The 15,509-nt window shown below is 55.9% G+C and overlaps 1 protein-coding gene across 3 annotated transcripts; it reads right to left on the reverse strand.

The window, feature by feature from the left end:
* Positions 1-4,304: 4,304 nt before the first annotated feature.
* TOE1 (target of EGR1, exonuclease) lies at positions 4,305-15,356 on the reverse strand. 3 transcript variants are annotated; one of them, XM_084635793.1, is made up of 8 exons: positions 15,233-15,356; positions 12,120-12,246; positions 11,283-11,323; positions 10,366-10,462; positions 9,744-9,902; positions 8,431-8,690; positions 7,115-7,286; positions 4,305-5,288 (listed from the first exon to the last, which is right to left on the reverse strand). In XM_084635793.1, the coding sequence occupies exons 2-8, from the start codon at positions 12,243-12,245 to the stop codon at positions 4,440-4,442; spliced, it is 1,704 nt and encodes a 567-aa protein (XP_084491919.1). In that variant the 5' UTR covers position 12,246; positions 15,233-15,356; the 3' UTR covers positions 4,305-4,439. The 3 variants fall into 3 exon arrangements, with proteins under 3 accessions (XP_084491919.1, XP_084491920.1, XP_084491918.1); XM_084635794.1 differs by having other exon boundaries at positions 12,120-12,249; positions 15,233-15,314; XM_084635792.1 differs by lacking the exon at positions 15,233-15,356 and adding an exon at positions 12,850-12,954 and having other exon boundaries at positions 12,120-12,249.
* Between the last annotated feature and the right edge of the window lie 153 nt (positions 15,357-15,509).

Here is a 15,509-nt window from a genome sequence, read left to right on the forward strand (position 1 = left end):
CCCAAACCAAGGTTGTCCCCTACGACCAGTTCTTCGATGAGGTCCTCGCTCCTCACCCAGACCAAATCTAAAATGGCATCACATCTTGTTGGTTCAGCAACTATTTGGTGAAGAAATCTGTCAGCCATCACATCCCAGAAAACCTGGGCCCTACTATTATCAGTAGCACTTGTCCTGCAAGCTACAGCTGGGAAGTTAGTCTCCCATAACCACAATTCCCAGGAGTATTTATTTCATTAAAAACAGAGGTTTTGATCCATATATAAATCAGATCCTGGTGGTCAGGAACACCCCAACACTGTATTAGGGGACCCTCCAGTAATTTTCTTCCCTAATGTGATTTTGGCCCAAACAAACTCTCTCCTCTATTTCATCACTTCTAATTTCTTTACAGTCTACCTCAGCATTAAGGCTCTGTGTTTGTCACCGAGGTCACAAAAGTCACAGATTCAGTGATCTCTGTGACTTCTGCAGCGGTTGGTGCACCTGGCCCGGGGGCTACCTGAGTGGCTCAGGTGGCCCCCCGGCCAGGCACACCCACCACTGCTGGGGCAGTCTTGGCCCCCTCCGCCCCCCCAGCAGCAGGAGTTTGGGTGTGGGGGGCTCAGGCCTGGGGTGCGGTGCTTACCTGAGGAGGGGGCTCCCCGAAAGGGTGACAGCAACTCCCTTCCTTCAGCTCCTAGCTGCTCATGCTGCCTGTGCCCGCAGCACCGCCCCCACAGCTCCCATTGGCCGTGGTTCCCAGCCAATGGGAGCTGCAGAACCAGGGCATGGGTGGAGCAACACCTGTTGCTGGGCTTGCTGCTTCCCAGGAGCCAGGTAGGGAGCCTACCCCAGCCCCCGCCCAATTGCCCCCAAGCACCTGCAGCACTGTGCCCCCCCTGGCCATGCCCCCTCCATAGCAGACCCCCCCCATTTTAGTCAGGGGTATATAGTAAAACTCATGGACAGGTCACAGGCTGTGAATTTGTGTTTACTGCCCAGGACTTCTACTAAAAATAGCCGTGACTAAAACATAGCCTTGCTCATCATTGAGATACAGCACTAAGCCACCGCCTAACCTGTGTCTTTCCTGAAGAGCACATACCCCTCAATCCCTGTACTCCAGGCAGGACAATTCCACCAGCTTGCTGTTATCCTTAGAACATCTGGTTTCACTTCCTGGACCAATAGCTCCGGTTCCTCCATTTTATTACCCAGGCTCCTTGCATGGGCGAACAAACATCTTCACTGTTGCTGCTTGGCTCCACCGACATTCCTCGCCCGGTTGGGTACGGTCATGCTACTGCCAGCATCACCTGACTGGTATCAGCACGGTCCTTCCTCTTACCGTCCATTCTCCTACCCACTGCTGTTCCTTTCTCCAGTGCTGTGTCCGTTCTTACTTGATTTTCCTCCCTCCCAGTGTTAAAATCGGGTGTGGAGATCATATGAGCATCGCCCAACTCTCCTGAGTTCCTAGTTTAAAGCTCTTTTAATGAGTTGTCTCAACCTCCATCGCAGAAGTCTATTTCCCCCCCTACTCCGGTGGAGTCCGTCCCATGAGAACTGTCCTCTGACCAGCAGTTAAACAACCCAAGCCCTCCTTATAGCACCACTGCCTGAGCCATCTCTTGAGAATCATAATCTTGTCTCGCTTTTCTCCTCCTCCTCCTCTAAGGACAGGTACAATCCAACTCAAAGTCACCTGAACCTCCATTTCTTTAAGCGTCGTCCCTAGCCTGGCACAGTCCCCCTTGATACATTCCAGCGAGAATCTAGCTGCCCTTCATATGGGAACAAATGACACAATCAGTGGATTCTTTCCTGCTCCCATTAGATTCTTCTTCAGCTTCAGGACCACATCCTGTATCTTAGCTCCCAGCAGACAGCTCAGCCTTCTGGTCTCTGGATCAGCTCTGGTGCCAGGCCTCTGTATGCTTCTTAGTAGAGAGTCCTCAAATCACATGGACCTGCCTTTTCCTGGTGATGGCATGATTCTCCAGCCTTCCTCCTGTCCTTTCTGGCTGTGACTCCTTGTCTTTTATTCTCCCTTGCCATTTTCTGCGAGTCATTCTGAATCCCCCTGGAGCTCTGAACTCTGGGTATCTCCAATGGCTCTTCCCCTCTTCTTACAGAACTAACCGCTCTGCTCTTCTCTTCCTTGCCCTCCTTCCTTCCGTTACTGGCTGCTGTGCCCCTTCCTCATTTTCCAGCTCAGCAGACCTGTTCCTGATCTCTAAGTTTCCTTCCCTAGCTGGTCTTTTCCTCTGCCTGGTTCTTGTACTAGTCGCACGCTTCCACCACTCACTTTCCTCACCCAGCAGTCTCCCCATTGAGTTCTTCAGTCCAGCTGGCACCTACAAGTCTTGACTCATCCCTTCAGCCTTCTTGTGCCTTTGCTCCATCATCTGCTCAAACCTCCTTCGAAACTCAACCATCGTTTCCACCTGATCTCCAAGCCTTGGATCTTCTCTTCCATCAGCTCTATCAGGCAACACTTCATACAAAGCTCTTTGCAGGTACCTGTGCTGGGATCATGTACATCCTGCAGCTTCCACATCCGGTCATCTTCATTGTCTCTTCCATTGCTCGGGTCACTACCTCTGCTGCTGCAGTAGCTGTAACAGCTTTCCCACCTGAAGTCCTGCCAAGGAAAAAGAGAAAACCACCCAAAATACCCCTTCCCCAAACTCCCATTTACAGCTCTGTGTGCTGGCTGCCTTTATAGGGCTCTGCTCTCACCTGCCCCCTCCCCAATGCTACACACTGAACGAGGAAAAAACACAGTGACAAAGCGGGAATGCTCTTAATGTTTTGTCTGAATACCGTGCTTGTGCCTCAGTTTCCCCACTGTATGGAACAAGTACCTTGGTGGTGGAACAAGGGGGTGTGATTGTTGCAGATTCCAGGAGGGCAGGTGTGACTGATGTCTGGCTGCCTGGGCACAGACAATGGCCAACATTCTGTAGCCTGGCAACTGATGTCTGGGGTCCCGCTGCTCCAAGAATCAGCCGGAGGTGTTGGAGAAGGAAGTGAGGTGCAGGCCAGGTGACCTGGGGGAGAGAGACAAAGGAAGGAGGCAGGGCAGCAGATCATGGCTGAGGCTGGACTGTTGGGGGAGCTGGTCAGTCTCCTGGTTTGGGACTCAAGGGGGAAGCCCAGGGGCCTGGAACCCCAAGGATGGCTTTCCTGTGTTAACGTGCAGCAAGCTAAAGGGTCCTACCAGCTGTAGGATTTTCAGGAAGCCCCTGGGCACAGCAACTGGGCGGCTCAAGGAGACGTGCTGTGGTGATTGTGCCAATGCTACGCCCCTACTCAGCGATCAAGCCCTACCCTCGGCAGGGTTGGGAGAGTGTGTATTGTGTCCCTTACTCTCGGCCTCCAGGCTGCAGGGGCCTGTTTGGAAGCTTTGCCCTGAAATGAACATTTCTGTTGAAGAGCTGTATTTTAAAGTGCTGAACTCCCCCTGAAGGCTCTGATTTTACTTTCGAAGAATGGTTGTAGGAATGTTAGCGTTAAACATCTTCCTTCTGAAACAAAGGAATTAAGATAAGATAAAGAGAGGAAAGCAGGTCATTTGGTCAAGGGGTTCCTAATGCCCAGTTCCTTTCCCATGAGCTGTTCCAAACACTTCCACATTAGAATTTCTTTGCAGAACTAGTGAATACTCAGGGTGGAGGAAGGTCAGAGCAGTGTGGGAAAGTGGTTGGGAAGTTCAGGCCAGAGGGGCCCTGTAAGCCCCACCTTGTCCCTGCCTGTTTGAACAGCTTCCCCCTTCCCTTTGTCCTGACTGGGACAGGAGACATGCCACCCACTCACAGCCCCATCTCTCAGGGACATGAGTGAAATATCACCTCACACAAGGGAGGAGAAATGGGGCAGCAGGAAACCGCCAGCCCCAGGGAAGGCTGGAAACCCACCAGGTGAGATGGGAAGATATTTGCCCCCAACCCATGAGCAATATGGGAGCTGGGGTGTCCTTCCTTCTCTACCTTTATGAGGGAACCCAAACCTCTAGAAACTAGAGTCACAATTCTGGCTTCTTACTGCCCCCTCACCTGCAAGAATGGGTTTAGCTAAAGCAGCCTCCCTCTTCCTCCGTTCCCCTCCCCTTGCAGAGGAAGAGGCAGGCCACCTATTAAAGCTACCCCAGGGAGTGCTGAGCTAGGCTGTGTTTCTTGAAAGATGCATCCCCAGGTCATCTAACTGAAAGTCATGGCAACATTAGAACAGAGCTCCCACCCATTTAAAGCAAGAGCTAGCCCATGCAGTCTCAGACCCACAATGCTGCTGCCCCTGGGCAAGGAAGACCACACGGGAACTCAGGTAGGGAGCAATTTAATTGTACAGAAATAAAACGTGACTAAGAACTTGCTCCCCTCCTGCTAAATTCTTCATGTACAGAACGAAGAACCTTCATCTGCTGGACGAAAACACAAAACAAGAGTCTCCCAGTTCTAGCCACTAGCCCAGGCCAGCTTCATTTTCTGGCTGTGGGCTTTGGAGGATTTAGAAAACAAACTCTTCACTATCTGAAGCGGCACCGATTTCCCACTGAGATACAACTTATTGTGACAGTCTGGCAGCCATGGCTCAGAGCCAGAGTCTCTGCCCTCTCCTTTCTTAAGCATCCAGACGTAGGCCATGATATAGCCAGTCATGAAAGCATCAAAGCCGGCTCGGTGAATGCCCCCTTCCGAGCGGCTCTCCTGAGATGCCGCTCGCTTCCCAGCAGAGGATGCAGCTTTAGACTCAGAACAGCTCTGTGGGTGGACAGTTGAGCTGTGCTCATCGGTGCCCAACTGCTGCCCTTTCACTTGGTCGCTGTCCACGGTGTTTCCTCTGGCAGCGAGACCGACGTCTGTTTCTACTGGGGGGGCAGCGGGGTGAGTGGTGCTCTGCTGGTCTGTGGCACCCTCCAGATCCTCCGCCAGCTTGACATCTGTTGCACTGTCAAAGCCAGGCTCATGGTCCATGTCAATTGGACTCTCCACCTCCAGGAGGGGGCCCTCCTCACTGGACACGTTCGCTGCTGCCTCTGCCCGAGCAGGGACCCTCCCAGCAGGCAGACTGCCATGATAGCTTTGTTTCAATGGGGGGCCTTCCTCCCCATTCTGAGCCACCTCCACGCCCTTCCCCATTCCCTGCTCAGACTCTTTCATGGACTCCTCCGCATTCTTCCGTCGTCTCCACCTCTGCTTCCGCTTCTTCCGCTTCTCCTCTTTACACTTCTCATCCTCGTCGATGATGAGGTCGATGTCGTGAGACCGGGAACACTTCACCCCGTTCGGACACCAGCCATAGGCCTAGTGGGGAAGGCACACGTCATAAACCATGACAGGAACCAGCTTCGTGTTTACAGCTGCTTTACCCAGCACGTGAGGAGCAGTGGGTACTGCTACCAGCCGGACACTGATGGCTCCCGCTTCAGCAGCGGTTTGGGCTGTGGTCTGAACCATCAGCGATCCTTCCCGATGGGCTACTGAATGGCTGACAACCAGGGAGCGGAATGGAGGCCAGGAAGGGATTCTCTTTAGGAAGTGGTCTGCACAAAGAAAGCTAGGCACGCAAATGTGCATGGTGGGATTATGTCTTCCTGAAATACACCAAACACTGGCCATGGTTAAGGTTGCGAGTCTGTCACGGAGGTCATGGATTTCGTGACTTCTGCAGCAGCTGGTGCTGACTCAGGGCTGCCCAAGCTGGGCAGCCCCTGGGCGAGCAGCAGCAGTTTGGGGTGTGGGAGGGGGCTCAGGGGGGCGCTTACCTCGGAGTGGGGGGCTCCCTGGTTCCCACTGGCATGGCCCTGCAGCTCCTAGGCAGCAAGGGGCTGGGGGGGGGGGTCTCCGTGCCACATGCCGCCTGTAGGTCCCGCCCCCACAGCTCCCCTTGGCTGTGGCTCCCGGCCAACAGGTGCTGTGACAGACGTAGTGGAGCCCCCTGGCCCCTCCACTGCCTAGGAGTTGCAGGAACGTGGAGGAAACCCGGGTAGGAAACCCCTGCCAGACCAGCCAACCCTCCCCTCAGCACCAGCAGGCTCCAGCCCTTCCCCTCCCTCCTCCCCCTGAAGCACCCACAGCCCCCCACCTAAAAGTTTTAGTCACGGTGGGTATTTGTAGTAAAGTCACGGACAGGTCACAGTTCCATGACCTGTCCATGACTTTTACTAAAAATACCCACCGTGACTAAAACGTAGCCTTAGCCATGGTCAGGCTGGAGCTTGTGTGTCAGTGGAGTTACACCAAGGATGAATTTGATTTAAAGTATAGGAGTCTGTAGACTAGCTCAGGCCAGTGGGCAATCTAGGTCAGTAGCCAGCAGACAGTTCCTTCTGCCTGCAGGAAGGTATCCGAAACCCTTCTGGAGGCAGCGGTGGGGTACACTGCCCACAGAAAGTTCTTTTAACCCCCATTAGTTAGACGCTGGCTTGTTCCCTGAAGCAAAAAAGTGTTTATATCCCTTTCAGAACAGTTAATCAGTGACACTCCTATTAGCCACGTAAGTGTCTAATCCCTTCCTGAATCAACAGAATTTATGGCCTCACCCTCTGGCAGAGAGTTCCAAAGGCTAATTGTGGGTTGTGAGAATGTTTCCTTTTCAGTTTTGAATTTGCTACATTTCAGGATACAATTAACTTAGGCTTGAATAAAGTCAGGGTGTGGATGGGTCATTACACAAAGTAAAACTATTTCCCCTTGTTTATTCCTCCACCCCCCATTGTTCCTCAGACATTCTTGTCAACTGCGGGAAATGGCCCACCTTGATTATCACTACAAAAGGTTTCCCCCACTCCTGCTGGTAATAGCTCACCTTAAGTGATCACTCTCCTTACAGTGTGCATGGTAACACCCATTGTTTCATGTTCTCTATGTATACAAATCTCCCTACTGTATTTTCCACTGAATGCATCCGATGAAGTGAGCTGTAGCTCACGAAAGCTTATGCTCAAATAAATTGGTTAGTCTCTAAGGTGCCACAAGTCCTCCTTTTCTTTTTGCGAATACAGACTAACACGGCTGCTGCTCTGAAACCTACGTTTCCGTGTCATTGTATTATGAGACTGGGTGACCAGAAGGTCCCAGTCTATCTCCCCAACTTGTGGCTGCAGGACCTAGGTGCTAATGCTACTCACCGAGAATGTTTCGCAGACGTGGACCTTATTTGTATCTGCCACATTGTGATCAGTGTCTGCCAGGGAGCAGTAGCGATAGTCTATGTAAGGAGACATGCTTTCGGGGTAGTTATAAAATTCAATAGATAGGTGCTGGCTGCTGGAATCCTTCCGCTTGCAATTCTCTCGTTTGCTGGAACACACAAAGATTCAGTTAGGGTCTTTGCAGAAAGCCCAGGGCAGAGTGGGGGGAGTCCAAAGGGAACTGTTCTCAGAGGCAGCTTTTCACTATTTTTCTTGTCATGAGGCATGTTTAATGGTTCCTTCTCTTCACACCTAGAGAAGGGTTCTTTCCATGTACAGTGATCTCAGGGCACTTGGCTAAAGCTGCTCAGAAGGAGCATGCAGAATTCTGACACAGCACAGGAATAACTTAAGGGATCAATTCTCGGTGTGGATGACTTCCATTAGCATCTGGATGAGTTCTGATCAGAGGGAAGAAGAGACGGCCTCAGAACAGAAAACAGGGAAGTCAAAGAGCTGACCTAGAGACTATCCAGCAGATTCCTGCAGTTCTTGCCTCCTAGTTCCCAAAACAGGTGCTAAAAACAGATTTAAAACCACTGGGTGAAGTTTAGGGGAGAGATTCAGGTGGGCTGCACCACTGCCAGTCATCTGGTTCAGGGCCAGATTCCTACTGCAGCTAACGCAGAGGTCAGAGTGTGTAGCAGCTGCAGAACTAGGGCCTTTAGCTATGGTAGAGATAGACGAGACCAATGCACATGGCTGCTTCCAACTCAAGTCTGCCAGGAAATACCCCCAGCAGGAGAGAATTCTGGGTGGGATGAAGAAGGGAATGCTTACACCCCGGAACAAGGAGCATGCGCCCCTCAGTGGGAAAGTGAGACACGATAGTCACAGTTAAAGGGAAGGCCACAGTAGAGAAAGTGCCTGAGCACTGCGGAGCTGACGCCTGTTTGCCATGGCAGCGGAAGGGCCATCAGCAACCAGTCTGATTTTAACACCAATATTTCAATTCCATTTATAGCTGCACTGACTCCTCTGCTGGATTATTTAACAAGGGGAATCTGCAGAGACAGCATCTTCCTTGCTTAGATGTTGGTCTTCGTGGTACTTGTTCTCCACCTGAGCTCTAAGGAAATCAGAGCTTGTCCTCATGCCACCATCCTCAGGATGGAACAGAGGCACAGAGCAGAAAAATGTGATCATCTCTATGGGATGCGTGAGCAGGGCAGTGTAGAAAGACCCCGATCTGTTGGTGTCTGGAAGACAGTGAACCTCCCCCAAGCCCTTGAAGTGCATGAAGTGACACATACCACTTCTTGTAGGCGTACTCAAGATAGGAGGCTACGAAGCGGGTCTCGAACTCAGAGGCGTATTTGGTATCATATATCCCAGCTGGGAACATCTCCGAAAGGTCAGCAGTGAAGGTGCCAAGACTGTCAGGGAGGTGGGCGTAGAAGCACTGGTACAGGAATACCAGATCAATCAGGCCGTTGTGCAGAATGAGGGGTTTCTTTGCTCGGATCAGCTCCAAGAAGAAAGCACGAACATTCTGGCTCTGGTTCTCGTTGCCCTGGTAAGGCAAGGGTTAAAGTTAGTGAGCCTCAATCTGCTCTCTTCCATATAGCCACCGTGTGCCCTGTGCCAGGAGGCCCTTGTCCCCAGCCTCTGCTACTGAAGCGAGACCCACCCACTGCTCATTCTGGATAAGAGTGGCCCAGTAGCATGGGGACAGTGGCTCCTAGCCAGATGCAGGCTGGACGTGAGGGGAGAACAGACAGTGCAGTCAGGATCCCTGGCCTGGCCCTCCAGCACCCTCTCCTGGCCCTGGGGATTAGCTTGCCCCTAGCAGCACTACTCAACCCACAAGGCATTTCTGCACACCAGTCCAGGAACTCCAGAGGATCGTGGAAAATGAATGTCTTCCCATCCACCAGGCCCTTAACAACGTCCCTCACCACCATCTGAAGTCATGTAAGCCCTTTTGGACCCACGCATTTAACCTTCAAGAATGCAACTACAACCCTGATGAAGCTTGGAAAGCTGAATGAAGTTCACAAGAAGTCACAAACACACACCACATGAAAGACTCGACACAGTAGATCCCTGTGATATCCCACAAAGCTCACGAGCAACCGTAAACCACATCCGCCCAAGCCATGGCAGATGCGGATACTTGCTGCACAAATATAAAATTAAAGACCCTCCGGTATGCGACTGTGGTCGCTCAGAACAGACGATGGAACACAGAACAACTCAATGCCCGATTCACAAATATTCCAGACGCAATTGCCTGGCTTAACCATCTAAATCGTAAAATGATAGTACTTGCTCTACATTTACATCAGCCACGCGAAGAAGAGTGAGAAGCAGTTTGGAACTCCTTACTGGATCAGCACAATCCACTTCCCGCTCAAACGTCATGCAGCCCCCCAGCTCTGTCACCCAAAGATCTCCCTTTGTGAAAGCCTGGAGCAGACAGGGCTGGGGATCAGGTTTCCTCCTCCAGCTGGGAGGGTTGTACCTGAGCAGCCATTAGAGCAGAGCTTCCCCTTTAATTACTGTGAAGTGGAGGATAAACAGAGGGGACCTTGGGGCTGGGAATCTCCCCGATGCACAGAGGTACCTTGTCATTGCCCTTGTGGTAGGGAATCCCCTGCGAGTACTGTTTGTTGAAGTCAAAGCCATGTTGCACCAGAAACTGAACGGATTGAGGTTCGATGATATAGTCCTCCATACACAGCAGGGTCAGGTTGTAGATTTGGGAGAGGTACGTATTCTCAGACTGAAGAGGCAAATCAACAGGGGAAAGTTAGAGAAGCCAGTAAGACAAGTCATACAGCCATGGCCTGGGACTCCCAAGCAGGTGTTTCACTAGAGGCTGGGACCGGAAAGAAAGAGATGGGAACTCAAAGCAACATCTCCCACCACTCACCTTCTACAGCCCAGCCTAGCCAGGGACTCGGACCTCCTGCAGCATTGCAAGTGCCTTTGACTTCAGTGAGAGCTGGAGCTGGGCTCCTCACTGTGAGCCCCTGCAGCAGAAACTCTGCCGCCTACAGAAGGGTGCCCTATCACGACAGACCTACTGGTACATGAATCTCTAGCACAGCCATCCCCTGAGAACCAGCAGCATCATATGAAAGGCCCCTTTAGCCAAGTCACTACCTTGTAACTAAGACACTGGCTCCTGCTACGCTTTCTCCAGCTATGACGACAGACAGGAGTGGGTTGAGCAGGCAACATACCTTGTCTGGGAGCTGTTTGAAACAAGCAATTCCTAAAGACAGGACAGAGCGTGTTCGGGCAGCATTGCAGACCGCTTTGTATCTCTCTTCAATACATCTGCATTGAGAGAGGAGAGGTCAGCTGGGGCAGCAAGAAGCAGTCTCAATTCAATGACCACACACAGTTTACTGTTCTCTTTGAGGCACAAACCGCTACCGATGGCAGCTATGGGGGCTTCAGATTCTGTGGCAGACTCGTCTTCCCCCCCCACCTTAGTGAAGAGCCCTTATTCGGGGCTCCAGGGTTGCTGTTGCTGCTCCTGTCTCCCTTTCGCTTTGTACAGTCTCTGCACCAGGGAGATCAGACTGTTCCCACCCCCATTTTCACAACTACCAGCAGCTCGAGGTCCAGGACAGGTGAGAGCACAGGACCCACCTAACTGGAAGGAGGTGGGTCCCAGTTGGTACCTCTGCATTCTCAGTATGGTAAGCCTAACCGTTGCCTGAAAAGGCTGGAGATCTCAGGTCCTATATAAATTCAACTACAGAACAATCAGAACTTTCAGTTCTGTGAACGACATAGTAGCACCACCAGAAAGCGTCAGACTGCAACCTCCGCAATCCCAAGTCTGAGGCCTGCTCTCTCCCAGTCCCACCAGCTGGAATGTTGCTTTCAGCTGAGTCTCCCAGTGACAATTTCCAGAAGGAACTGTGCTTGCAGTGTGGCTGCTAGCCTCGCTCTCTTCTACCAGCGGGACAGAGCAGCAGGAAAAACAGCAAGAGGAGGTTCCATCCCTAACAGCAGGAGTAAAACCCCTTTGGCAGGAAGGCACCCAAAGAGATGCTATTTTAAGACAAGTATGAAAATGAATGTAAATTTGAATACAGCACTCCATCTAGGAGCAGGGTTTGGCATTCAAGAACAGCACGTTACTTACTGGTTTAGCAGACTCTTCCTCGCCCCGAGACCACTTAGCTCCTGCAGAGAGAGGGGAGATTTGGTTAGTAATCTTCATGTTTCCTCCCCTTAAAGTCCAACGCGGAGATTAACATCTCCTCAGAGTGAACTAATTACTCTCTCACAATTGGTTAGGAAGCAGCTAAACCGAAGAGCTAGGTGCCAATTTAAATCCTGCTGCACGTTTGACAGAAGAATGCTCTCCTCCACCTACCGGCAGGTACTGCCTCCTGCAGCACACAAGATCGAAGGTGCTTCACATCAACCATCAAGTCCTTTGGGATGCAGGAACTGAAAGGAGCTAAACAAGGACAGCTCATCTGGGATATCGTACACAAGTCTGGGCAGTGTATTGCAGAATGGACGATGAAGCAGCTGGCAAAAGGGGGATAAAAGGTCTCCTGGGTCCTATGACAAGAGGCTCGTAAACTAAGGTTTATATTCCCTGGTAAGAAGATTCAGATGGGCCCCTACTGAGGGATACCCTGGACATTCAAAGAAGGGGGAAACCTCAAAAACACAAGACTAACAAGTTTACATCAAGGAGAGGATCAAAATGAAGCAGGAGGAAGATTGGGTGGAATTCTGGAGAAGCCTCCCTACTCCAAGGATAATGAAGTGTATGGAACAGACTCCCAGAGACAGCCACAACCATATCAAATAGGCACAAGCATAGTGGGGACAAATGGATATGACAGTGCAGAGACAAGAGCTAGAGGGCCAGAGACAGCCCTCATCTTCCATCCCCAAGGGTAGCATTCAGATAAAGAGTTACACATCTTTGATGTAGAAAAGTAGTGCACCTCATCCCACTCACCGTGTCCACAGCTATGAAGCTAGATGTTTTTATGGCCAGGAGCATGGACGGCCACAGCTCCTTGAAGTTATCATTCTGGACATCAATGACAGGTACTTTCAAGCAGGTCATCTTCATGCAGGTCATGCTGCTTCCAGAAATGAAAGACACAGAAACTCAAGTTATTTAAAACTTCAAGGAGTCATCTTCAAGGAGTCATTGATTAAGGAGAGTCTCCAACATGCTGGCACCTAGCTGCCAACACGATGGACACATTAGAAATGCCGACCATTATTGGGGGGAGGGATAGCTCAGTGGTTTGAGCACTGGCCTGCTAAACTGTGGGTTGTGAGTTCAATCCTTGAGGGGACCATTTAGGGATCTGGGCAAAAACTGGGGCTTGGTCCTGCTTTGACCGGCCGAGGTCCCTTCCAACCCTGATATTCTATTTTGCAGAGACAATAGAAGAGCCAGCTATGCTCTCCAGCAGGAGCTCCCACCAATTTCAACAGACAATTCAGCAAGGCAGAACCAAACCCCAGGAGTCAGTGGCAGAGTGTACCCTTGGGAAAAAGCACAGTGCCCAGAGCTTCTGCAAGGGTCGGCCTTTTGTTCACAGATTCTTTTATGAGCAACTGTGCCCTGTTCAGAGCGGAGGTGGCATGGCGAGTACAGCTATGCAGCGCAGATCATTATGTGCCATTCCTAGCCCGCCTCTGCCTAGAGCCACAGCATCCCCTGCGCTCGGTACCTGGGCAGAGAGCTGCACCTCTGGGCACGACTGTCTCCGCGTGGTGCTGGCCTGGGCAGGGAAAGCATTGAAGCCCAGTACCTGGGCCCAGCAAGTCCCATAAGTCACATCTGCCCCCCCCATGGAATAAACGCCCCCGCCGCAGCCCCTCTCTCCCCCCTCCCGGGGATAAACGCCCCCGCCCCAGCCCCTCTCTCCCCCCTCCCGGGGATAAACGCCCCCGCCCCCCCCGCTGCAGCCCCTCTCTCCCCCCTCCCGGGGATAAAAGCCCCCGCCCCCCCCGCAGCCCCTCTCTCCCCCTTCCCGGGGATAAATGCCTCCGCCCCCGCCGCAGCCCCTCTCTCCCCCCTCCCGGGGATAAACGCCTCCCCCCCCCGCTGCAGCCCCTCTCTCCCCCTCCCGGGGATAAACGCCCCCCCCACAGCCCCCCCCCGCAGCCTCTCTCTCCCCCCTCCCGGGGATAAACGCCCCCGCCCCCCCCGCTGCAGCCCCTCTCTCCCCCCTCCCGGGGATAAACGCCCCCGCCCCCCCCGCTGCAGCCCCTCTCTCCCCCCTCCCGGGGATAAACGCCCCCGCCCCCCCCGCTGCAGCCCCTCTCTCCCCCCTCCCGGGGATAAACGCCCCCGCCCCCCCCGCTGCAGCCCCTCTCTCCCCCCTCCCGGGGATAAACGCCCCCGCCCCCCCCGCTGCAGCCCCTCTCTCCCCCCTCCCGGGGATAAACGCCCCCGCCCCCCCCGCTGCAGCCCCTCTCTCCCCCCTCCCGGGGATAAACGCCCCCGCCCCCCCCGCTGCAGCCCCTCTCTCCCCCCTCCCGGGGATAAACGCCCCCGCCCCCCCCGCTGCAGCCCCTCTCTCCCCCCTCCCGGGGATAAACGCCCCCGCCCCCCCCGCTGCAGCCCCTCTCTCCCCCCTCCCGGGGATAAACGCCCCCGCCCCCCCCGCTGCAGCCCCTCTCTCCCCCCTCCCGGGGATAAACGCCCCCGCCCCCCCCGCTGCAGCCCCTCTCTCCCCCCTCCCGGGGATAAACGCCCCCGCCCCCCCCGCTGCAGCCCCTCTCTCCCCCCTCCCGGGGATAAACGCCCCCGCCCCCCCCGCTGCAGCCCCTCTCTCCCCCCTCCCGGGGATAAACGCCCCCGCCCCCCCCGCTGCAGCCCCTCTCTCCCCCCTCCCGGGGATAAACGCCCCCGCCCCCCCCGCAGCCCCTCTCTCCCCCCTCCCGGGGATAAACGCCCCCGCCCCCCCCGCAGCCCCTCTCTCCCCCCTCCCGGGGATAAACGCCCCCGCCCCCCCCGCAGCCCCTCTCTCCCCCCTCCCGGGGATAAACGCCCCCGCCCCCCCCGCTGCAGCCCCTCTCTCCCCCCTCCCGGGGATAAACGCCCCCGCCCCCCCCGCTGCAGCCCCTCTCTCCCCCCTCCCGGGGATAAACGCCCCCGCCCCCCCCGCTGCAGCCCCTCTCTCCCCCCTCCCGGGGATAAACGCCCCCGCCCCCCCCCGCAGCCCCTCTCTCCCCCCCCCGGGGATAAACGCCCCCCCCCCCCGCAGCCCCTCTCTCCCCCCTCCCGGGGATAAACGCCCCCGCCCCCCCCGCAGCCCCTCTCTCCCCCCCCCGGGGATAAACGCCCCCGCCCCCCCCGCTGCAGCCCCTCTCCCCCCCCCCGGGGATAAACGCCCCCGCCCCCCCGCAGCCCCTCTCTCCCCCCCCGGGGATAAACGCCCCCGCCCCCCCCCGCAGCCCCTCTCTCCCCCTTCCCGGGGATAAACGCCCCCGCCCCCCCCGCAGCCCCTCTCTCCCCCCTCCCGGGGATAAACGCCCCCGCCCCCCCGCAGCCCCTCTCTCCCCCCCCGGGATAAACGCCCCCGCCCCCCCCGCTGCAGCCCCTCTCTCCCCCCCCGGGGATAAACGCCCCCGCCCCCCCCCGCTGCAGCCCCTCTCTCCCCCCCCCCGCTGCAGCCCCTCTCTCCCCCCCCCCGGGGATAAACGCCCCCGCCCCCCCCGCAGCCCCTCTCTCCCCCCCCCCGGGGATAAACGCCCCCGCCCCCCCCGCAGCCCCTCTCTCCCCCCCCCCGGGGATAAACGCCCCCGCCCCCCCCGCAGCCCCTCTCTCCCCCCTCCCGGGGATAAACGCCCCCGCCCCCCCCGCAGCCCCTCTCTCCCCCCCCGGGGATAAACGCCCCCGCCCCCCCCGCTGCAGCCCCTCTCTCCCCCCCGGGATAAACGCCCCCGCCCCCCCCGCTGCAGCCCCTCTCTCCCCCCCCCCCGGGGATAAACGCCCCCGCCCCCCCCGCAGCCCCTCTCTCCCCCCCCCCGGGGATAAACGCCCCCGCCCCGGGTCCAGCCGCAGCACAGGGGGCGCCCCAGGCCGCGGTGCACGCCGGGACTCACCGCGGGGCCCGCACGGGCGGAGGGGCCGCAGCGCTCACGGCGCCGCCATCGTCCCGCTTCCGGGACTGGGGGCTGGGCGGAGCTGGGGCCGGGCGGGTCCTTCCCTTCAGGCGGCGCGGTCGGGCTGCCCGGGCAAGCGCCTGTCCCCGGCTCACTCCACCCGCCGCTCTGAGCCCTCAAGGCCGCTCCCGAGCGGCGGCTCCGCGCGCGCGGCCACGCGCCGCACGCTCCTAGGCCGACGAGCGTTTTTGTTTATCAGGCGTTTGGAAAGGGCAGC

This window comes from Lepidochelys olivacea (assembly GCF_965140295.1).
Source record: "Lepidochelys olivacea isolate rLepOli2 genome assembly, chromosome: 8".
Taxonomy (NCBI): Eukaryota; Metazoa; Chordata; order Testudines; family Cheloniidae; genus Lepidochelys; species Lepidochelys olivacea.

Bases quoted from the DNA above. Each gene is read 5' to 3' on its own strand.
- TOE1 (XM_084635792.1), bottom strand. From the start codon at position 12,950: ATGGGACTTGCTGGGCCCAGGTACTGGGCTTCAATGCTTTCCCTGCCC. The intron at 12,250-12,849 runs GTACCGAGCGCA...CATTTCTGGAAG, and splicing joins AGGTGCAGCTCTCTGCCCAG to CAGCATGACCTGCATGAAGA. The intron at 9,903-10,365 runs GTATGTTGCCTG...TTGCCTCTTCAG, and splicing joins TCAAACAGCTCCCAGACAAG to TCTGAGAATACGTACCTCTC.